This window comes from Castanea sativa, chromosome 8 (genome assembly GCF_040712315.1).
Source record: "Castanea sativa cultivar Marrone di Chiusa Pesio chromosome 8, ASM4071231v1".
Classification (NCBI taxonomy): domain Eukaryota; kingdom Viridiplantae; phylum Streptophyta; class Magnoliopsida; order Fagales; family Fagaceae; genus Castanea; species Castanea sativa.
In genome coordinates, this window is record NC_134020.1 from 30,819,490 (window position 1) to 30,843,899 (window position 24,410).

Here is a 24,410-nt window from a genome sequence, read left to right on the forward strand (position 1 = left end):
AGAGTATATATGTAGTAAACTAAAAGTTCAATTAGTGTATAAAACACCAATGAACGTTTAGACTCCAATTCCAAAATTACCAACACAAGCTTATAATCAAACAATATATGTGCGGAAAATAAAATATAAGCTATAACCAAATTGGTAACACACTCTAAACCATATTTAATCACAAACACAACAATAATTAAAAGGTAAAGAGAAAAGGAAGAAAGATGCAAACACAAAGATAACACGCCAATGTGTTATCGAAGAGGAAACCGAAGTACTCGGCAAAAAACTTCTCCGCCGCCCTCCAAGCGGTCAATAATCCACTAGAGAATGAAGTTGGGATACATGAATAGCTAAAGACCCTCCAAGCCTAATCTACCTAGTGCACCTAAGCTCTCCAAGCTTCTTGCTCCAACAGGGTTGTGGGGAGTAAAAGGACTCAAATGGGCATATGGGCCTTTGGACTGTAGCATGGAGGGCCGACCTGCTCCAGAATTGAACCCTACGAATTGGCCAATACGCCGAGGGTCCGAGGGTGTAGCCGTGGACGAGATTCTCCTCGGACAAGCCCAAGAGAATTCAAAGCTTCATTATGAAGGTCAAAGCACAATTCTAGAAAGACTAATGGTTAAAGGGGGAAACTCTGAACCTTCTCGATACACCAGTGTTAAGGAAAATATCTAGAGTAAAGGCTGCCACCTCCGCATTAAAGACTCTGCATCTACCTCCCTGGCCGCATTAATGGGGAAGTGACCCCTGAACAGTAGGGCAGAAACTTCTAGTCAGGGTCCCAAAAGGCATTAGAAAAAGGGGTATTTAAGGGGGAGGAAGGCAAAAGAGGAGGGGATATCTCTCTCTCTCTCTCTCTGGCTCACTTTCTCTCTTTAAAGAAAAAGAAAGGAAATTAAGGATTGTAACCTGTAAGAAAGAAAGAAATAATACAGAGTTGGTCCTCGGCTTACATCCAAGGAGGCCTATTTGCAATTAACAATTATTATTCATAAGTGTTTGTAACTCTCAGGCTGTTGTCAAGTTCTCAGTACTTCTAACCTAGATTTCAAGCTCACACTCTACAAATTTTATTGTTTAAGGCTCGTTGGGCCTGAGCCCATAATCTTCTTTGGGTCCAGGTGTAATTGTGCACTTACAAGGGTTATGCCGAATCTTGTCTTCTCTAGCTTATCGGATCCCGTAATAAGCCCATTGCATCAACTAAATAAATTGGTCCCTTCTGAATTGCTTCCCAAACACCAAAACACCTCCTCACTGATATGGGTATCATGAGATAAGGATTTGGCTAATGTACATCTCAAGGATATAACAATGGAGAAGGTGAGAGTAGAGGAATTTGGAGAATTAAAGGATGAAGATTGTGGATGAGTCAATCTTGTTTTTCTCTAGGGTTTCTCTCTCAAAATTCTCTCTAGAAGCTCTCCACATTTTGTGGGTATAAGGGTATTTATTGTAGGGTGTATGAGGAATGTGAAACGTCAAGTTTATCCAAACGGGGGATTCTGGCGACTCGACCTCGCAACTGGAACGAGTCACGAGTTTGAGTCACGAGCTAACTGTCTAGCCCGACTGGAAGTTTTGTCCTGTAGTGCTCCAGCTGTCACGACCCTTCAGCTTCCCTGCATGCTCTACACGTGTGCCACCTTTGACGACTTGCCAGTCGCTAGATTCAGTCGTGAGGCTCTTTTTGAGTGCACACAGTTGAGGTTTTCTTCAGACTCTCTCACACACTACCCTTACATAATTTCCAACTAAATACAGGGTATCTAATTGCTAAAATACAAGCAAATTTGGCACGGAATAAAGCCAATACATGGTTGATTAAATTCAACCTTACATAAACAATTTTAAAAAAAATCGGGTCAAGTAGGGTTTGAGTACCCGCAAGTCAAAGAGTCTGTGTATGGAATGAGGCAAGTGGGGTTTGAGTATCGAGCTCCTCATTTCAGGTTTAGGTCAATCTGACCCAAACCCAGCTCGTGGCCGTCCCTAAAACACAAGTGTAGATGGTAACTCATGAGTTGGCTAGATGGTCTAAGAACTTTTGTTATTTTGGTAGTTTTGCATGGGTCACCTAGGGCCTGTTTAGTTAGAGTTTTTGAGAATCATTTTTTAAAATAATGTAAAAATTGTGGTTTAAAATGTGTTGTAAAAACACGTGTTTAAAGTGTTCATAAAGCAAAAAACACGTTTGGTACCATGTTTCAAATATCATCTTTCAGTGTGTTAAAAACCATAATTATATGTTTGGTATGTGAGTGTTTTATTTTTAAAGTTGCTGACACGGGTTCATATTTAATATTTTTTTTTATTGAAAGATTGATTTAAAAAGTTGACAAATGGCCCACATATTACCGTTGGCCATTTCTTCTTTTTTTTTTTTTTTTTTTTTTTTTTTTGCTGTACTTTTTTCCTGTTCTTTTCCTGAAGCTCCTTAGCCCTTCGTTTTCTTCAAAAACCAAACCCACGACTTGCGCTCGGCCTCTCCATAAAACCAATCGAAGTTCAGCTTAGGTTTCTCTTTCCTTTGGAACTCAACTCTACCGTTAATAGTTCAAGACCCAGCAACGAAAAGAGATTTGCACGCCGTCAAAGCAAGGGGAAAAACAAAACAGCTTCAATGGAGGCTACCTTCGGATCTATCAATTCTTAATCCAGGGTTGAAGAACACTTTGACCTTGGTGTTAGGGTTTGGGTTATAAGGGTAGAATTTATGAGGTTTCAGGTAGGCGTTGGGCAGGAGTTAAGAGGGGATTTGATGGGTCGGTGGGTAATGATGTGAATGGGTCAGATTAAAGAAAGAGGGTAGAGAGGAGCTTCAACTTGAAGAGGAAGATGATAGGGAGATTCGGCGTGAATATGGAGAGGGGAGAGATAGAGTAAAAACAGAGAGGACAAATGGCATGGGCAAAATTTCTGACCGTTGAGGTGTGATCATGTCACATTGGGACCCACAAATTTCTAACTATTAATGATTGTGCCACTGAACAAAAGTTTTTACATCTTGGAAACTGGTATAAGATGTTTTCTAAAATCAGTGTTTGAACACCATATTTTGAATAACATAACTGAAACACTCTTAAAAAAATTCGGCTACCAAACATCTATATATATATATATATATCTAAAAGCTGAAGTATAACATTTATTGTTGCTACACTCCAGTTGAGTCATGTCAGCAGCCATGTCATTTGTTTTTCCATTAATAAAAAATTGTATTTTATTTCCATTCTTTTTCTATTAGTCTTTTAACTTTTTTGCAATTTTCACTTCAACTTCCATAACACCTATTACTTTCTATCTCCACTATTTTAAACTTCCCATGTAAGCTCTTTAATGCCTCAAACTCTCCATCTCCTCCTTTATTGCCTCTTACTCTTCTCATTGAATCCAACCAGTTCATAATATTCTGTTGCCACTGCCCCTATAAAATCAGAGAGATAAATCGAGTATAAGATATATAAACCGTTAGACGTCATATATTTCTCTTAACCAGAAAGGGAATGGTTTTGGATTTAACTCTTGCAAGTATAAAGTTCCTTTCAGAACTACAAGCCTATATTCTTAAATGGGGATATCGTTTTGTTCCTTTAAACCATATTGTATGTCAAGCATATTTTATATATTGCAGTGTTGTGTGTGTGTTTTTTTTGTCTCTTTTACAATGAAATGCTGCCAAGAAAGTGGTTTGCTCTCTATTTCAATGTTGAAGGTAATCCAAATATTTGCAGTTCTATAATTCCACATGTTTGATAAAATGACTAAAAGAAGGATTTAAAAAAAAAAAACAAAGATGGCCATGTTCATGTAGGGAAAAAAAAAGGAAGCATGAATATTTAAGAATACTATTATGTTAGTAAACTTCATTCATAAATGGGTGTGTTTCATTGGATTTATTGCAGCAATGACGATAGTTGTAAGGTCGCAATTTGCACCAAGCCCAATAATAGGAAGGGTATAGGCCCAAAGAGCCCGATACAATAAATTTGTAGAGAGTGAGTTAGAAATCTAGTTTCTAATGAGCTTAGATAACGACAGTGGCCCAAGATCACAAAATGATAAGAATGGATTAGTTTGTATGATGAAAATTGTCCTTGAACTCAAGTTGAGGAGCTGATTCTTATATTTCTTCTTTCTTAAAGACAGATTACAGATATTTAGTCTACAGTATTTTCTCTCTTTCTTTTTCGATCCCCCTATCCTGGGGCTTTCTTCATCATTTTATGCTTCCCTTCTACCTCTCTCTACCCTCCACGTGTGGATCAGATTGCCGGGCTGGATACTTGTTCTATCAGCACCTTCTTGAAGCTTTTTGAAGATAGTTGTAAGGCTAAACACTGCTATTCGGGCATCACTTCTTCATTAATGCGGCCAGAGAGTTAGCTACAAAGCATTCAATGCGATGGCAACAACTTTCCCTTTAAATATTTCACAGTCTTTCCTTGTCTTATACTCTTACCATGTACATCCTTACAAATAGGATCTCCTAGAAAGTTGCTTTCGGGTGACAGACCTCCCCTACCAACCTCGGCTTTACTCCGCCAAGGAAGTATTCCTCCTCGGACCACCTTCTTGGACGATCTTGGTCAGACTTTATCTTTTTACTTTCTAGCCCGGATCCTTCAGAAGATATTTTCCTGTCCTTGGACTTCTAAATGTCCTCGGATTGGACCTCTGGCCCAACAGATACATAGATATGTACTCCTGGCCCAATACTCCTACAATAGTAAAATGAAATTTAGGCAATGATAAGAGCCCAAATTCTTCACCGACAATTCCAATGAAAAGAAAGAAAAAAAAAACCAATATTTAATAATAAAAAAAATTCAAATGTTCTAGCAATTGTGGGGGGTTTTTTTTTTTCTTTCTTTTTCATTACCACCTGGATTTTTGAAGTTGATATAAAGAACAATAATTTACATAATGAATACTTCATATTAGGATGCATTGTACCAAAAAAATGATAAGATATATAATATACTTATACTATAATTAATTCATTTTCATTACCCATCATCTTTGCCAAAACAGAATAAACTAATAATAAATCAAAGTCTTTTCTAAATTGGTATACTAAATATAAAAAGTCATCAAACGCTATAAGAATGACTCTTTGTTTGCTTATAGGTAATACAAACGTCTCATTCTTTGAGTATATTCTCTGTTGTTTTAATTACTTTAAATGACAATAAATTAGGCTCCTCTATTTTATTAGAAAAAAATATATGTTTTAAGTTTCTATTATTTTTTTTATTAATTATTATCAGCAAATCACAATCATTCAAATAATAATTACATTCTTACTCACCTCTCTCTCTCTCTCTCTCTCTCTCTCTCTCTATATATATATATATATATGAACAAACCATAACAAGAGAGAAATATTCAATTTCACAAAAATTTACACTAAGGTTTCTCCTTTTTTTTTTTTTTTCTACTTCTTATTATTATTATTCTTAACATGTCAATTTGAATTCATTGATTTTGTAAAAGCCATATTTACTCTACACTATTTAATTATGAAATTTTTAGCGTATGTCGTATATATATTTGATAGCTGATTTAAATTGATTTCTTCACAAAATTTTGTTTGAATAATTTGATAAATTATGTTATTTATTTTTGGGATTTTATTATTATTATTATGTTTATTAGTGGTATTTTACTGACTTATGTAGTAAGAATATTCTTTTGGTGATTCATAAAAAGATCCTTAACAAATTTTTATTATAAATTTTTTTCTTTTAAATAATTAAGTTTAACCACAAAATAACCATTAACATTATTCTCACGCATTGCGTTAACTCTGCGTGTTATTTAAAAGCCACTACTTAACAGGCCCCTACATGCTGTGTAATTCAGGTATCGTTAAGGAGGCTGGGCCTTTTGATCCTCTGTAATCCTGCTTCTTTTGGCAATAACAGTTTTCCAGATTATAAATAAATAAAAAAAAGTAAAATCTCAAAATTCGAAAGGTTGAGGTCCACTAGTGCACCCCGATAATGGGCTCGCCCGCAGCTTCTCTTTGCCAAAGGTAATAGTTTTCCAGATAATCAAAAGAAAATAAAGAATCTCAAAATTTGAAAGGTTGAGGTGCACTAGTGGCTAATGCACCTTGATAATGGGTGCGCTGCAGCTTATCTTTGCCAAGAACGATAATTTTTGCCTTATCAAATGAAAGTAATAGTTAACTCACAGAGATAGCATTCTTCCACTTCCCAAATCCTTTTCCACCCCAAATTCGGCACATTTTGCTCACGTTTGGTTGTTCACATGTTATGCTTAGTACCACTATATGTAATCACATCGGTTTTAACAAGATTATTTTAAGTACAACTGTCCAACAATAATTCATGGATTGAATATTAAAGCCCATTTGCAGTAGTTCATAACTTGAAATTTCTAGCCATGCAACAAAAGAAATATATTACAAGGGAAAAAGACAATGAATTTTGCATTGCACAACTAGAACAAAGAACGACAATGTACAGCAGCAAATTCCTAGCATCCGCAGTACAGTTTTCCACCCTCTCACTAGGCCAGGTCACAAGCTTTCCTTCAGGCACAAAGTTACAGGGCTCCAAGGAACACTAACGAGGTAGTTAGACAGTATGCACATACTATACAAAATCCTTAGGCTGGTTAGTCATCATCTGATAAACAAACAATGTCAGGGCTTCCACCTGTACGGACAGCATTGACCCGTGTACTACTTGTGCCGAATTCTGAGATGTTTAGGGAGTCAAAGTTTGAGCATAACTCAGGTTTTCGGCGCAACTTTGCACCAGATTGACTGTCAACGTCCATAAGCAACTCCAGAGCAGATGGCAACCCACCAGAAGTTTCAAGCCGCTGGCCCCTACTGTAAGGACCAGATTGGTATGTAGGTGCTGCTACTCGGGGTTGCTGATGGGAAAGTGAGGTAGACGTTGCAGTGGAGTTGCAAGGTGCCTGCTGACTAGGCAGCCCACGCGGAAGAGAAGGGAGACTGATCGGAGACACAGATGTAGGTCTAAAAGGTTGCAGGTGTGGAGCTGGGGCACGAATTTCACTGCCAACCTGGAGATTTCCTGTGGGAGGGGAGATGGGGCTGATGTTAGGGGGTCTTGTCGGAATACTCGGGAAAACTGAAGATGAATGGTTAAAAGTCTGCACAGTTGGGTTTGTAATATGAGGACCAGCCGCAGGTGTTATGGTCGGAAGGCTAGCTGCAGGTAAACTGGTATTCTGCAGACTAGCTCCAGACGGGCTGGCTGAAGATGGACAGGCCGTAACAGGTCTTTGTGCATTTTGCTGCATCGATAGCTGAAACAGCTGCTGCATGAAACTTAAATTCACATCTGCAAGGAAAAATAAGAAATAGAGCATGATGAGAGAAATCTGGCATATAAGTAATTCCAACATGCAATGAGAGGAAAGTAACAATACAGGGAAACTTGAGATGCATGCACATACATATACACGCAGCTATAGCACTTGTGTAAATATGACCCTCTTTAGCCATTTTATGATGAAATTTGTCACCAGATATTCCATAATGTTTGATTGCCTTCGCAGGGAAGGGTGGCAATAATACGAAGGTATAATTGTCATCTGCCAATTAAACACTCATGTAGTCTCTACCTCTCTCTTTCAATATCCTGAATTCTCTCAACCACTTCCACAGCCCTCATAATTCATCTCTCTCTCTCTCTCTCTCTCTCTCTCTCTCTCTCTCTCTCTCTCTCCTCAAAATTTTCTTCTACATTTTTTGTACTAATTTCATATTTTTGTTTCCACTCTCTCTTCCAAAACACATACATGCCAAAACTATCAATCAAAACTATGAGAATGCACACTTTCTTAAGCTATTAAATAGGGATGCGGTTGCAACGTATTATACGGGTAAAAGTTTATAGAAGGGGTAAGTGTGCACTCATAGTTTAGGGGGACAAGGATTACGCGGATAATAGTTTAAGGGGGCTAAGTGTGCATTCTCATAATTTAGTTAGTGTAAAAAGGGGTATAGTTTAGGGGGGTAAAGTGTAATTTCCCCCAATTTCTTTTTTGACCTTATTTCCTCTCATATGAGGCAGTTAATATATTTAATGACCTATATTGTTATGAAAGCTCACTACCATAAGTGGGGGAAAAAAAAATGAGGTGCCATCAACCTTGATAGGGTCTGAACTATCATTGATTATCTCTTAACTACATTTGCATCAAGGAAAATCCTGCTGTACCTCCCTTTGACTAAGAGCTGGCAACATATGCCAACAGTCTCAGCACAAATGAGTTATGGTTGGTTTCTGAGACCGACTCAATTTCTTTGGACTCAATGAGATATTGTTTATTAAATAGACATCTCCTTGATTTAATAAAAAGTTCCGGCACCTTTCATTATTTCCAAATTATTAATTATTAGATCAAATTACGCGAAAGTTTGTGTCCAAAATTAACCTCGGCCAGTACTGACTGAGTCTACACTTATAATAGAGATCAGCTTTGTATTGCCAGAAGTCAACCCATTATGACACAATCTATGTGAAAGAAGTGTCAACCTTGAACCTCAGAGCATGAATCCACATTTGGAATGTGGATGCAGAAACAAACTCACTACCCTATTTTATAAATTATAACCAATAAAAAGTCATATTCACTGAACCATTTATATATTGTTTATAAGCATCAAATTCATTGAAACCATAAGTGCCCGTTTGGAACAACTTTTTGAAAACAGGGTTGTTTGTAAAAACTATAACTAAAAAAAGTGAAGTTTAAAAAGTTCAAGGAATAAAATTGGAACTTCAAAAAAAAAAAAAAAAAGGCATTGTTGTAAAATGTTTGATGTGTTTAGCCCCAAATGAGTGGTTGTAATCCAAATTGTTGATAGTGGATTTTGGTTGGCATTATCCAGATGTAGGCTTGAAGTTAGCTGACCCACAATAAATATTTTCAAATTTTTTTTTTCAATTGTTAGTATGAACATGCTTTCGCAAGCCCCAAATCCCAACAGATTAGTAGGGTTTTCATTGTTTCAACAAACACAAGCAAGCAGGGATATCAATTGACCCAATTTCCAACATTCAGCCAAAATTTTCCAATGGTTCTAATCAAACAGTCAAACCAAGCTAATGTAGGTAGGACAAAGGGAGTAACACCAAATCAGGTCTGGCAATTCCTGGACAAGTTGGATATGAAAAATTAGGGTTAGGGTTGGGTGGGAAAAGGCTGGAAATAGTAAGCATATAGGGTTTCTAATGGTGAAAAGGAATAATAGAATTTGGTGATGAAATAAAAGGGAAAACCAAGATCTGGGTTATGCTATTCTAGGGCTGTGAACAGTAACCATGAACAATAATTGGGCTGTTTGTGAGTTATTTGGGACTATTTGATGGATGGGTGGTTTAGGATTCTGAAGTTTTGAATTTTAAGCTCTAAAGGTGACAAATTGTGTGGTTGCAAGGTTTCAGGTTGCTTAAAATTTAAGAACAGAAAAAAAAAAAAAAAAAAAAAAAGAATAAATAAACTTCAACCTAGGATTTCCTCGGCATCAAAACCTTGAAGCAGGTTGGATCACACAAACCTAAAAAAACCTTCATAGCTTTAGAAAACTCTAGAAAACTTTTTCTTTTTGCCCCCCAAATAAAAAGTCTTACATCTAAATAAATAGCATTGTCCAGAAACTAGAAAATTGCATAATTGCCTTCACATGGCTTGCGTCACAAGCATCCTACACAAGTTATATCTTCTATTCAACATTGATTATATAAAGCTTTAAACATAATCATGATTTGCAACTGCTACCCTATGTTGAAAATCAAACAACAACAAAAAGTAGTCAATTTTTAACCCCAAAAAAAATCGATGAAAGCCATATACATTATAGATTCACCAAATAAAAAAACCTTTTAAACAAGGTCATTTGTCTGACAACTAATTTGAGCAGTGAACTAAAGAACAGCACTAAAATTTCAAAAGCTGTTGAGATGTCACATACCTCGCGGCATTCCTGATGGACCAGGTACCCTAAGATCCATGCATTTAGACCTAAAAGCCTCGGCCAAGATCTTATTCATCAGAACTTTGTTACGATTTGCATCCAGTTCCTTCTTTTTAAGCAGAAATTCAGATTCCATCTCCTGAATTTTCATGTCATACTTCCTACGAATTTGGGCAGCAAGCTCCTCAATCTCTTTCTCACAATCAGACTTGAGCTGCAACTTCTGCTCCAAGGAAAAACAAAGGCAGTTAGATAATAAAAAGTGTAATTATAACTAAACAAGCAACTAAATAAATTGGAAACTGACTGCATCTTTATGGGAGTTCTCGGCTTGGTCTGTTTCTTTACGTATTCTTTCAAACTCGTATTGAAGTGGGTCAGGATACAAAAGCAAAGACATGCTGGATGCCACAGGGGCTGCATTTGGAATAGGAGGATTACTAATTTCTGTGGTGGGCATCATCCTGGTGTCTGATAAATGTGTTCCCAAGCCAACCATAGGTGCATCTATGGGCAAATGTGATGCATAAGATGTTGAAGGTTGCGAAACAGCTTGATTTGAAAGCTCAACAGGATTCTCAACTGCTTGTGTAGGAGTCTGAGCAAGTTGGTTGGATGTATGGCCTCCAGAGCTTAGCTGAGGTTCGATTCCACCAGTTGAAGGTAAATCAATATAATTGCCAGTGTGTGAATCTGCAGGTGATAACAGCTGTATTTGCGTCAAAGGCTCTGTTGTGGCCGCTTCATGATTCAATCGACTGGAAGGCACAGCTTCATCTCGATTGGATACTGAAGATTCAACTTGTTGTGAAGTATTCTGCATCTCATTAGCTGGTGCATCTCTAACTGGAAATTGGGCAGATGTGGAGATTGGTGTGCATTCATCTTGGAGTGCCTGGAAACAGATTCATCAATAAGAATTGGATTGCTAAGGACAATCTCTATTTTTAATTTTTCAACAGATATTATTGATGCAGAAAATGGACCAAAAACATGGGCAAGATGATATCGCAATAACAGTCAAACAAGAGTGCTGCAACACACCTCTAAATATATTCAGAAACAATCCTCTGGAATTTCCAACACAGAATGCATAGTCCACTACTAAGGAAATCACAATATTACATTGGTTTGATATAATGCCATATGATACCAACAGTGTGATTATGATATATATTGACACTAAAATACACTACCTGTTCAAATGGCACAGGACTACCTTGATTCAAGGTTGTCATGGGCTGCACTGAAGATGAATTTACCAGAGAGAGCATCTGAGAAGGAGAGTTTTGATTGATAGTATTATCCACTCCATCCTGCTGGTCAACTCTAATAAAATTATCTGAGCCCACAGCATATGCTCCATCATTGTGGTTGTTGGTGTTATCAAACTCCACCACTTTACTGGCAGCACTTTCCAATTGAACTTCTCCATTAGGCATGCTTGATGAAGTTCTGTCAAGAATTTGTTCATCAGATGAAAGTGGAGTCACAGAAAGAAAATTCTCCAGACCATCATTGGAACTAACAGTCTCAGGAACTCCAAATGGAACCCCTTCAGTTGGTAGACTGGAACCATCAACAGAGACAACATTTTGCAGACCATCATTGGAATTGAGAGTTTCAGGAACTTTCAACAGAACCTCTGTGCCAGGCACACTTAATGTAGCCTCATCAGGAATCTGCTCAGTAGAAGACAAATTCAATGAGAGTACCTTCTCTGGAAACTCAGTTGAACTATCACGAATTCCCATTGGAACTTCTCCATGAGGCACACTTAATGGGTCTCTCCCTTCTTCAGATGAAGATGGGACCACTTTCTTGGTACCATCACTGGAACTGACAGTTTCAGGCACTTCCAGAACCTCATCATCTGGCTTACTAGAAGTGGCTCCATCACGATTACACTCCTTGGTACAAGGATTAATAGAGCCAATTTTCACTTGAACATCACCTGAAGCGCCAGTTCCATTGCAGTTCACAAATCCAGTAACTGAGACACTCTCAGAACTGATGGTATTAGATTCATCATTCACAGTATCAGGCCTATGCAGGGGAGCCAGTGTTTCAACAGCACTGCTGCATGCAACAGCTTTGTCAGGCACATTTTCTGGTAAACTAGGTGCAGTTTTGCCAGGAATACACTCTTCTGATAGATGACCAGAAACAGGTGCAACATTCTTAGGACCAGCATGAACTGTAACTTGTTCAATTGTCTCCAAGCATTTCACCCCACACTCAGGCCCATTTGAACATGTCTTGCTCATTAATTCAACTTGAGCCCAGGACTTTACATCTTCCACCCAGCGGGCCTCCCTCTCAGCCAACTTGTTTCTTGCAGCTTGATGCATATCCTCTAGAGCTTTTAGGCGCATTTCTAGCTGCTGTTCCTGTACTTCAATTTTGTTTGCATATTCGTTATCCAATATCTTAAGCTTGTCTTCTCTCAAAGAAATATTACTTTGCAAACAAGTACGGAATATAGTTGATTCCATTCCGTGCTTTTTCTCAAGAAGTGACTTTTCTTCCTCATAAGTTCGCTTAATCTCATTCTTTTCTTCCTCTTGCTTCTGACTAAGTTTCACCAACTGCTTGTTACACTTCTTCTGAATTTCTTTTATACTTTTTGTGACATCTTTCAGTGCTAATCTAAATTCAGGCGCTGATCCTAGCTGGGAAAGGACCTGTTTATCAGAGAATTCTTGATGCAGTGACAGAGCTTCAACCTCTCCATTCACCTTTTGTGGGCTAGATGTCATTGAACGTGATAGCCTTGCATGTGAATGGTCATCTGTAACACCTTTACTTGACAATTCACAAACATTTGGATAATCTGAAAATTTGAAAATCCCTGTACGGTATAAAAACATTTTCTTCAGGCACCGCAACAATGAGTAAACATAGTCCACCTCTTCTTTCTTGCAGTCAAAATTTAGATGCTGTTTCGCAAGTGCAAGCGACTCTTTGTGATCAATTTTGTGCTTTAGCAATGAAGCTGCAGTCCAACACTGAAATTTAAACAGTAGAACAGTGGTCATTAGAGGAGCCAAAGTAGTATTATAAAAAGGGAAAACAAAAAATAATTGCATGCATTCAGGCAAAAGCCAAGTGGAATTGTAAAATATATAATGACATCTTTAAATATTGCTATTTTCATTATCAAGATACACACAGGCATGTATCACACCCAAGTAAAACCAAAGGGGACCCCACATAATTAAAAAGTATCAACAGTGGGTTTTCTATGTCTAACCAGCCACATCACATTTTTAGATTGTGCTTTAGTTTTAATTGAGTGCAACAATAAGCAGCAAAGTGATGCAGCCATTTAAGATTAATTTCTTACTATTTCGCAAATTCATCTATTCATTCAATGTTGTCAATACATACCATCAAGTACAAATATCCCTGAAACATAACAAATAAAATACCGGCTAGTACCGATTGTACCAGTGATTTGTAAGGTGTTTCAGCCATAACAAGAAGGAAAAAAAAAATAGTTGTAAAATATGCTAGTCGGGCTAATATATAGGGGTTATAAAATATGTGGATTTAGTTTCTAAGCTTATAAAAATATAAGTAAATAAATACACAAAAAATAGTGGTAACCCTGAAATGGTACAAGGATATTAACCGGTACCAAAATATTTCATTCCCTCTAACCAAACTACTAGTACAGAGTCACTACAGTATAGTCTACTGACAACTTTGGATTTATTTTACGGTGCCCATGTGTGAAGTACAATTGAAGTAAAAGTTGTGAGGTTTTAAAGGTCTAGTTATTTGTCCTACAGGGCTAAAACAGATTTTAATTTGGATGTAACTTAAGCTATGGTTGATTTTGTATTTAGCAGAAAAACTGTACTTTCTACAATCGCTTCAAATTAAGGATATTTTGGTAATTTAGTTGAGTCTAGAATTTTAACTTTGCATATGTCAGCATTTAGGGCCATATATTTTGTTCACGGTCAATCCCTAAGAAACTTTGGGAGAGGGTGATTGAAAATAGGTTGAGACACAAAACAACTATGTTGGAGAATCAATTTGATTTTATGCCAAGGTGATCAACCACAGAATCTATTTTCTTCTTAAACGCCTAATAGAAAAATATAGAGAGACCCACAAAGATCTTCGTATGGTTTTTATTGACCTTGAGAAAGCATGTGGAATCCCTAGTGAGGTTACGTGGTGGGTTTTGGAAAAGAAAGAAGTTCCTCTAAACTAATTAAGTTGATTTTAAGGATATATATATGTGTGTGTGTGTGTGTGTGTGTGTATGTAATGGAGTTGTAACTAGTCCATATGACGCAGATTGGTTAAGGAAGAATAAAATATTTTAATATTTTATGTTATTTTCTTTTTCCTAGTTGAATTAGGATTTTAATTGTTTTTCTTTTCCTAGTTAAATTGTTTTTCCTTTCTCAAGTAGAAATAGGTTTATTATTTCTTTTCCTAAAAGGAGTAGGAGAAATTCTATTTCTATAAATACTCTTTATAGAGAGGTTGATTATGGTTATGTGTTGATTAATAAAAGCTTGTTAGAAAGGTTTTCTCTATTATTTTGCCTACTAGCCTAGTGTTCTTGTGGAACTTAGGTTTCGTGGAAGAGTTATAGTAATTGTATATTACAGATTCTGCTTCTACACGCCTACGCTGCATCACCATATCTCTTTGCAATAGTGATGGATGAGCTCACTGAATCAATTCAAGAGAAAGTCCCTTGATGTATGCTTTTTACAAATGATATAATTTTAGAGGATGAAACTAGATATGAAGTTAAGGGCACTTAGAAATTTGGCAGGCTGCTTTAGAATCTAGAGTCTTTCAGTTCTGTAGGACTAAAATGGAATACATAGAATGTAAGTTTAGTAAAGATAGAAACAAAGATGAAGAGCTGTAAGACTTAAGGGCCAAGAGACCAAAGAGCTAGAGCTTTTGAAATCTTGGATCAATTATTCCTAAAGATGGAAAAATTGAAGAGGATGTGAATCATTGGATAAGAGCAGGGTGGATGAAGTGGAGAAATGCATAAGAAATATTATGTGATAGTAAAATATTTATTAAGTTAAAAGGGAAAAATATATAACAGTGCGAGGCCCAAGGGAGATTTCTTTTTTTTGATAAGTAATAAGATATATTGATACCAAAAAGGAAGGAAGCACCCTAGTACACAGGGAGTGAACAAGGGTACAACAAATCAAATACAAAAATTGCAAGAATTTAGGAAATCAATAAAAGAAGGAAATGATTGGTTTTGCAAAGCAAACAACCAATCTAACAAAGTTCTAAAAAAGAGAAGCTTGAGGTCCGGAATAGATCTCTCAAAATCTTCAAAACGACTATTTCTCTCCCTCCAAAGACACCACATTAAGCCATGGGGAACAATGGACCATATATAACCATTTCGATGATGACCAAAGCTGCCTTGCCAACACCCTAACAGCCCCAAGGGAGATTTCTTTGTGTGGACTGCAGCATGGAGGAGGATTCAAATAAATGATAACCTCAGAAAGGGGGTACCAAGTTAATGGATTGGTGCAGCATGGATTAGGGAGCAAAGGTATCATCTTTTACTGCATTGTGAGTTTATTCATGCACTGGGGCTAGGATTCAGTCTCTTTGGAGTAAGTAAATTGTGAGTTTACTGGTGCACTGGGGCTATGTTTCAGTCTCTTTGGAGTAAGTAAATTGGGTGATGCGGAGTAGAGTGACAGATTTACTAATTGGTTGGTGGAATTGGTTAGGTGAAAAGTTTCAGTTTGTTGTTGAGAGAGACTGGAGAGACAAATTGTTTCCCTTTCCTAGGGAACCTCCAGCTCCCACACTGAACCTCCTCTGCTGCTGGCTGGCAGCAACCTTTGGAGGTCCATATTGGTAGTAGAGGTGATAGTCACTCGGGCGTTTAGCATATCGCGACTATAACACAGCATCATGGGAGGCACACAGAAGATTTTGTATTGAAAACAAAGCGCTGAAGATCACAATAGAAGAACGGGGTTAGTACTTCCGACTCCAAATTTACAAGAGAGGAAAGGACTTTTTGAGGTCAGTTTTCCTAGGGAAGAGAAGTGCACAATGGCTGTCATCCATCCTGTGAGTTGGTTAGGACCAACAAGGCAAAGGGGTTTAAAAGAATATCAAGAGGGGGAGACAAAAAGTGTTTATGATACAGACAAGAAAAAGGAGTCTAAAAGAATATCAAGAGAGGGAGACAAAAGTGTTCATGATACAGCAACTGTCCAACTCTAGGGGTATGTTTTTGACAATTATAGAGAGTTCTGCAGTGGCGAATGGAAGGGTTTGATCATTATTCAGGAGGGACAGAATTGTAGTGGTTGGAAATATTTTGGGCTGGAAGTAAGGAGAACCCTGGAACCTTGTGCAATCCCAAATCAGAGGGCTGAAACAAGAAAATCGGCAGTAACAGAAACTGTAGATAAATTATAGTAGCATCCAAGGCCAGCAATCTAAACAGCTGCACTGAAAGGGGTTGAGCGGCGGAGCACTAAAGGCACTTTTAATATGCTGTAATAGATCCTACAATGGAATGGTTATTCATGTGAAGGTAGACGGCCCAAGATTTAGTGGTTATTGGAAAATGGCTGTTATAGACGGCCCAAGATTTACCATCAGACCTAGGCCATCTATGCGCATACTTACAAGTAATCAGGTGACTTGTGCTGAGCTCGGGAAGGGGACGATATTCTCAAAGAAAGAAAGCTTGAGTCAGAGAGAGAGAGGAAGGAGCTCTCTCGACCAAAGAAGAGCATCAAACTTTGGCCTGATGCACAACTCCATGGGTGTTACTTGCTACGGGAAGGAGAAATTAAGTGTGGAGCACCATCACCCTAATACAGTTGCTGCAAGGGTTACAGTGTAAGCTTTGGCTTACTAGCGATGGTTTCAAGGAAGTAATGGATCCAAAGAGCGCACGCATCAAGGTGTAGGAGAGTAGTTGGAGCCACATGATGGATTCCTGGCTCAGCGGAGCCATGGTTTCAAGTCCAGATTCGAGGAGGAAAAGGGAATTACAATATTGGTAAAAGCACACTTAAAGCATGCCTAAGTGCAAAGTGCCAATGGTGGGAATGGGTTGACTTTGATTGAAGATAGGGGTAAATGGGGTTAACAGTCAACAGAGGGGGTAAGAGGTACCCATAATGTAGGTCTAGAGAAGTATAAAGTGGGTTGGGATAGATTTTTGCAGTACTAAATTTTGATGTAGGGGATAGTAATCACGTGACGTTTTGGCATGACAAGTTGAAAGAGTTGAAAGAGTTATACCCAGAGAATTTTTTGGAAGAGTGCTCCATTTTTGAAAAAGTGGTGTCAGTACAACGACAGAATTTTTTTATTCAAGGTGTGTTAAACTGGATATTGCCTAAAAGGAAACACTGCTATTTCATTGTAAGTGGTAAGCATCCCAAACGAAAAGGGGGTCTAGATGATGAAGTGGCTACTAATATTTATAGGGACAGGACAAAATCAACAGGCTAATAATGACTACTGAACTGAAATAAATAAATCAAAAAAATTCATAAATAATGACTTCTTAATTTATACAACTAACCATACATCTAACCAATTTCCAATATTCATATACAAAAACACCATTGCTTAGATTTCGTTCAGAAAATGACAGATACATCCAAAAACAAACAGATGATGGAGCAGCAAGTATAATGGAAGGGAGATTTTTTTTCCCAGAAAAAAGCAAATGAGGGAGATGATTCTGACCAGAGATATCTGAAAAGCCTGCAATATTGTCTCTGGTTCTCTGTTGACATGATGATTAGTCATTACATATTCAAGAAACTTTTCAACCATGTCCTTGACATCCTCCTGATTAAGGGAATGTGTATGAATATCATTGTAGTAAACAAAATGGATAAGAATAATTGCCAAAGAAAAGAACAATAGCAGCTCAACAAGTGACACATAAAACCTTATCAGGAGAGGAATTAGATTCATACTGTGAGTTGTAGGATTTGGTATAGTTGTTTTATCTGTGGCTTCAAAAGAAGATGGAGAATCTTCTGTGCATCGTGCAACTTTCTCCGTTCCTCAGACTCACTCATGTTACCTTCTGGTAATTCTGAAATACTATTAGCCAACCAAGGTGAGGTAGGAGCATGATTTGCATGAAGGTTATCATTCACAAGAGCAGTTGACCCACGGACAGATTGAGACACAGTATGCTCACCTGCATAAGAGATGCTTTAGAAAGTTATATTTGGGAATAAATTAAGTCTACAATCCTTTCCTACAAATATTGAATATTCAATCCACCAACAAAAGCCCTATTGAATAATGAATTATGTCCCCCAAAAAAGTAAAATCAGTCACATTTACCTTCCTTGTCCCCTGCATTTGTTCTTTCCTCTGGTCTACATTTAAGAGAGGGTGGATCAACATTACTGTTGACCACCTTCTTGCGTTTCTTTACAACTTCTTCACTGTCAACTTCTGGTCTCCTTGGCAACTCATCAATATGTTGAACCCTTTTCCGATTCCTCTGAGATGAACCAACACGATATTTCCATGGGGGATTCTTTCCCTCCAACAATTTTGCCCAAAAAACATGGGGTTGTGATTCATCTGATGAAGGAACTGTAAGCTCACCAGGCAATGGAGAACTCGTGCTGTAAGATCCTCCTACTTGTTGAACTTTCAAAATTATAGACAAGTTACTTGTGTCAGTGGCTTCACCATTCTGAAGAAGTATGGACAAGAACTCCTGGACTATATCTTTCATAAGTGATTGTTCAGACATGGTACTTGCACTAGAGGCTGGAGTATTGCCACAATGGAATTTATCCAAATTATCAAATAAATGAGTTACCCCCAACATGAGCAGCATATGACTAGTACTCCGGGTAATGTTCTGTAAGCTTTCAATTATCTTTTTTTGCTTTGCAAGGATTAGAACATTTTCTTCCACAGTAAAAGAAGAATATAAACGGAATATTTTTATCTGCTCAGGCTGTGAGTCAAGTGTTATCCTTTGCAGAGCTCTTAAATTATTCATAGGGGTCCAATCACTATCAAATATTAGTACAGTATCAACTGATGACAGTTTCACGCTTGGAAGACAAGCACGGTATTCTAATAAAAACACAAACCTCCCACACTCCTTGTTGTTGAACTTATTCATAGCAGCTTCCTTCTTAGAACGTATAACACCCATTTCAACACGTTCATAAGATTCTGCACCAAATCTTTGACGCAGGAAGTCATCCAAAATATCTCCAATAGTATCTCTTCCAGAACCACCAATCGCCTGTCAATAAAAAAAAAAAGTTTAGATAAGAACCGTTACAGTTGCAAACATATGCTGTGCATTTTCCAAAACATACACAAACACTGAACACAAAGATTAAAGTCCCAGTTTCTTGGGTCTTGTTGGACATCTACGGATGGGACTAGACCTTCCAACATGTGTGCTTTTTTAAATCCCTTGTATTTTGCATCTCTTTTGGGGAACTTTTAGGTATATAGCTAGTATATTCCATCATTCTCCTTTGTTATCATTGTACATTGATTTGTCATAAGTACTTTCACTTTTCAACCAAAAGAAAATCATCAAATCAAATGCAGTAAAATGTAAAAGAATTAGAGAGTTGGCAATGGAGATCAATCCTTCCCTTGGAAGAGCATATGGAAACCAAAGGTTCTTTCTAGAGTTGCTTTATTTATTGGGACTGCAGCTTTGGATAAAATCTTGACGATTGACAATTAACGGAAAAAGATGAGGCTTCTAGATTGGTGTTAAATGTGTAAATGTAATGGGGAATCAGTTGATCATCTCTTACTTCACTGAGAATGGTGTTCATGGCGGTGGCTTGTGGCTTGTATTTTATTTTTTATAATTATTTTAAACAATTATTTTTTTTATAAAAACAATTTCTCTACTTTTTAATACTTAGAGACATATAAAAAAAAATGTAAACTACTCTGTTTTAGGAGACTTAATGGTAGCCACTTGACAGATCTAGAAGGAACATGGCCTTATCCTTGTCTGATCCATTGCCAACTTGCTACCAAACCCAACCAAGAAAGCTTGAGACAGCAATTCTATTGTCGCCTATGAATTCTCAATGCCCAGGCTCAGTAGCTTAGGAGAGTCATTGAACCAGCCAATGTAGACACCCCAAAATCTGTCATGAGGTCCCAATCCACACCGTCTCAAAATGCAAAAAACAAACCACTCCAAATCAAAACCTCAGGCGCCACCCAAACCCATTCCATCTCATCAATAACTGGAGTGTATCCGTCCCCAAAAACTCTGCCTCAGACCAACCAGTCACCCCAAAGCCTTAAACCACCACCACCATGCCCAGACACTCAAGCACTGGTCACCAAAACACAAAAACTTTATGCCCATATTCTCAATCTGAAACATTGGCAATATTCAAGTGTGAAGAATCACAAATTCTCGACTAGCTATTGTTGCCATGAAGAGGCAAAGAGAAAGAATGAGCGAAAGGGGTAAGAGATTCAATTAAGACAAGGAGGAAAGCAAGAGTTTTTGCAATTTATAATTATTTTTTATTATATATTTTAAAAGTGAATTCAAAACTATACCATTTTAGAAGACTTAACTGTAGCCCACTTCGCAAAATTGGATGAAAGGACCACATTGAACATGAAATGGAACTTGATGGACTAAATTAAAAAATCATTAGAGACAAAATTGAAAACAGAACAAACTTAGAGGATATAGTTCATAACATAAAAAATTGTTTAAAAAAAGACTAACTAAAAAACAAAGAAGAACAGAAATAAAAGCGAAATTACATAAGACCCATTATAAGACCTAGGAGCCACTATTATCCATGTCCAGCAAGTCCACAAATTACTAGTGCGTGTATGTATACATACTAACTCCTTAATTTGAATAAAAATAACTTTAAACAAGCTACAAGCTTCCTAATGCACAAACATGAAACTAAGACTCAATTACCAATGTCTTTTTTTCCATTTTAGGGTTTCACAACACTAAGTTTTTCTGGTTGATTCTTTGTAATTCTTTTGATACTTTGTGCTCATCATAGTGAACATGAAGTAATTCTCTTCTCAACAAAAACTGTTTGTTTAATTAGTAACTCTAAGCAATATTACACTACCTAATAACTTTATATTGAATTCAAATTTTGAAAATCCCACCGTTTGATTAGATTATATGTTCTATATGTTCTTAATACGCATTACCAATTTTCATGCCAATTGGATGTTATTTACTATTTGATCCATAAACTCATTTTCTGGGCATTATTTTAAACTACAAAAACTTGCATTTAAACAATTAATTGATGAAATGGCTTTTGATCTTTGATCACCTTGAAATTTTGCAAGCATGGATAATATATGAAGATAATGCAATCCAACGGTGGATTTGTTAAAATTCACATCCAATTAAAATATATTGAGCGGTGTAACATTGCCAAAAGTTACACCAAACTTAACTTGAGAGAGAGAGAGAGAGTTGGGTTCAAGTTACACTTGGTATATCTCTAAGCAATGTTACATCATCTAATAACTTTTTATTAAATTTATATTTCAAAAATCTCATCGTTGAATTACATGTTTTTTTTATAGGTAAGTTGTATTAAAAGCAATGTTGATAAAAGCATTTTATAGGTAAAAAAAACTTATATTAAGAGCAATGTTGGTAATGGCATAAAGCGCAATCTTGATTGAAGTAAAGAGCATAGTTTTCAAATATAATACCTCATAACTTCTAGTAGAAATATTCGTAACATATAATTAAGTTATTTCAATTCTTCAAAATTTTATATAGTAAATTGAAAACAATTATCAAGGGTCAATACCATAATAATAAAGTTCAAACATAATATTTTGTATAATTCTCTTGTACTATATATAAGTGTACATAGCCATGATAGTTATGATCAAATGATATATAAAAGATGTATATGATTCAATCAACATACATCTAAAAGTCAAAGACCAAAAAGCACAAGAATTGTGAATTACCTTGTTTGTATCTTATGAGTTATGACATGTAAATGATAAAAAATATTGTGTAATACAACACCCCAAGGATAGTGGTTGTGTAGTAAATCATTGGTCATTGTCATTTCTTTCAAGCTAAAGCAATTAATTTTAATGGTCCATATCTTTTTTAGCAAAAAAATAAAAACGTGTGCCTAGGCATGCTTTGTGCTTAATGTGCATATTCAAAAAGCTCCAAAAAACCATGCCTAAAGTGTGCTTCATTAAATGTGCATTTTCTTTGGCCTAGCAAAGTGTTGGGAGCTTCTATGAAGCACAAGTGCGGGTGCGGGTGTGGGTGCGGGACTCGGCAATTTTTGAAAAAGGTGGTTGCGGGTGTAGCGGGACTCGGCAATTAAAAAATTATTAAAAATAGTTTTATTTATATTTTCTATATATTTTTACTATTAAAATATTCTTAAAAAACATATTACTATGCCTTGATTCACAAAACAAAGAAAGAAGAAAGCAAGAAACACAAAACAAAACACAAAACCAAAAAGAATACACAAAATAAGCAACAAATATTCAAAATAAAATTGAGGAATGACAGATTTAGGGTTTTAGGGTCTCATTCAAAGCCGATTTCGGCTGTTCCGGTATGATTCAAGGCCGATTTCGGCCGTTTTGATCGCCGGCCGATACGACCCGATACGGCTCGATTCTGGCCGAATCAGCGCGAGTCGGCGCGATTCAAGCCGAGTCGGCACGAGTCGGCTGAAAAAAAGAAGAAACCATGTGGCAGACATGGCCAAACGCGCAAGCAGCGGCGTCCCTCGAGCGTCACCGCGTCGGACACGGGTGCGGCACCTCCAGCGCCGCGTCCGTGCATCATAGGGGAGCTTGGGGCTTCAAGCTTTGAACTTAAGTGTGCCTAAAGCACGCTTTTAACAACACTGATTAAGAGAATACTACTTCATTAGAGAAATGAAATAGTCATATATATATATAGAGAGAGAGAGAGAGAGACACACACACACACACACACACACACACAAACAACATAAAAGGAAAAAAGAATTATGTACTAGAAGAAAGGGAATCTAAAAATAACGAAATTGATTCCTTAAAGTAAAACCCCACGAACGAGACCAATCAAACAAGGTCCCTACATTAAAACTGTACATCCGAACTCCACCCTTCCTCCACCATATGACTCAATAACAAATCAACATAGATGCCTCCTTAAAAGTAACAATCTCAAATTATATCAGAAAGGTTATTTTCAATGGTTGTACCCCACACCAGCAATCATGCCAAAACCGGACCCTACTCCCCAACCCAATCTCAAAATAAATGAACTTACTAAAACTCTCCCACCCCATCCGTATACCTTGCCATAAACCACACTAATGCGAACCCCTTCGCAACTTGGAGTACCAGCCCCCCCAATCGTTGGATTACATGTTCTCTACGTTCCTAACACCCATAACAAGTTTCATGTCAATTGAATGTTATTTACTATTCAATCTAGAAACACATCTTTTATGCACAATTTTAAATAGAAAAACTTGAAATTTAAAATTTTGAACAATAACATAGTTATTGATTTTAGATTATCTAGGAATTTTGCAACCATGTACAATATAAGAAAATCTAATCTAACGGTAGATTTGTTAAAATTTGCAATCAAAAAACCAAAATTAACAATTTTCTTGGTCTTTAGACCTATTTTTTCAAGAGCCCCTTGCATCCTGCTTTAGATATCGATATCTCCATGTAATTGAAACCCCACATGAAAATCTGATTATCATTATTTTTTCCCTTGGTCACTGAAAATCATGCAAAACTCAGATTGTCTGTTTGAAACATGGTTTTAAAAACCGGTACGGTGAAAGAACCGGTCGAGGGGCTAATTATCGGTTTTTAGGTCGGACCGGGGTCCAACCGATGGTTGAACCGGTGACGTCATAAATAATTTAATTATTATTTATTTAAATTATATAAATAATTAATAATTTTTTAATATACTAAAACTAACCAACCAATAGTAATAAATATATTTCCTTTAAAAAAAATACAAATATATATAACATTTTTTTTAAAGAATGTAACATAATAACATTATAAAACAATCATCCTTAACATAATAAATTTTCAACAAAACCAAATAAATAAGTTCAATAGTTATTACATTTACATCCAAATGACAAATAACAAATAAGTTCATTACATCTAAATAGCAAATAAATTTTAAAATTTTAAACAAATAACTACTAAGTTTTAAGACACAAGCCTCATTTGTCTCTAAGAAAATTGAAATCACTGGACTGATTGGAATTTTCTTTTCTTGTGAGTAATAGTTGACAAAGAATAAACAATTTAACTATTTAAGTTTCATCTTTTAGTTTATATAAATAATAGTATACTTTAACTATTAATTTATTGAAGAAAATTTAAATTTAAAAAA

At 36.7% G+C, this 24,410-nt stretch overlaps 1 protein-coding gene across 2 annotated transcripts in view; it reads right to left on the bottom strand.

The window, feature by feature from the left end:
• Positions 1 to 6,340: 6,340 nt before the first annotated feature.
• The window catches only part of LOC142605556 (uncharacterized), a 49,162-nt gene continuing 31,092 nt past the window's right edge, over positions 6,341 to 24,410 (bottom strand). For both annotated transcript variants that reach the window (XM_075776964.1, XM_075776963.1), the window contains exons 14-20: positions 18,338 to 19,265; positions 17,959 to 18,188; positions 17,723 to 17,827; positions 11,182 to 12,993; positions 10,293 to 10,880; positions 9,983 to 10,208; positions 6,341 to 7,343 (exon numbers count right to left, since the gene is read on the bottom strand). In XM_075776964.1, coding sequence (XP_075633079.1) covers positions 6,646 to 7,343; positions 9,983 to 10,208; positions 10,293 to 10,880; positions 11,182 to 12,993; positions 17,723 to 17,827; positions 17,959 to 18,188; positions 18,338 to 19,265 — 4,587 coding nt within the window. In that variant the 3' untranslated portion in view covers positions 6,341 to 6,645. The remainder of the gene's footprint in view (positions 7,344 to 9,982; positions 10,209 to 10,292; positions 10,881 to 11,181; positions 12,994 to 17,722; positions 17,828 to 17,958; positions 18,189 to 18,337; positions 19,266 to 24,410) is intronic.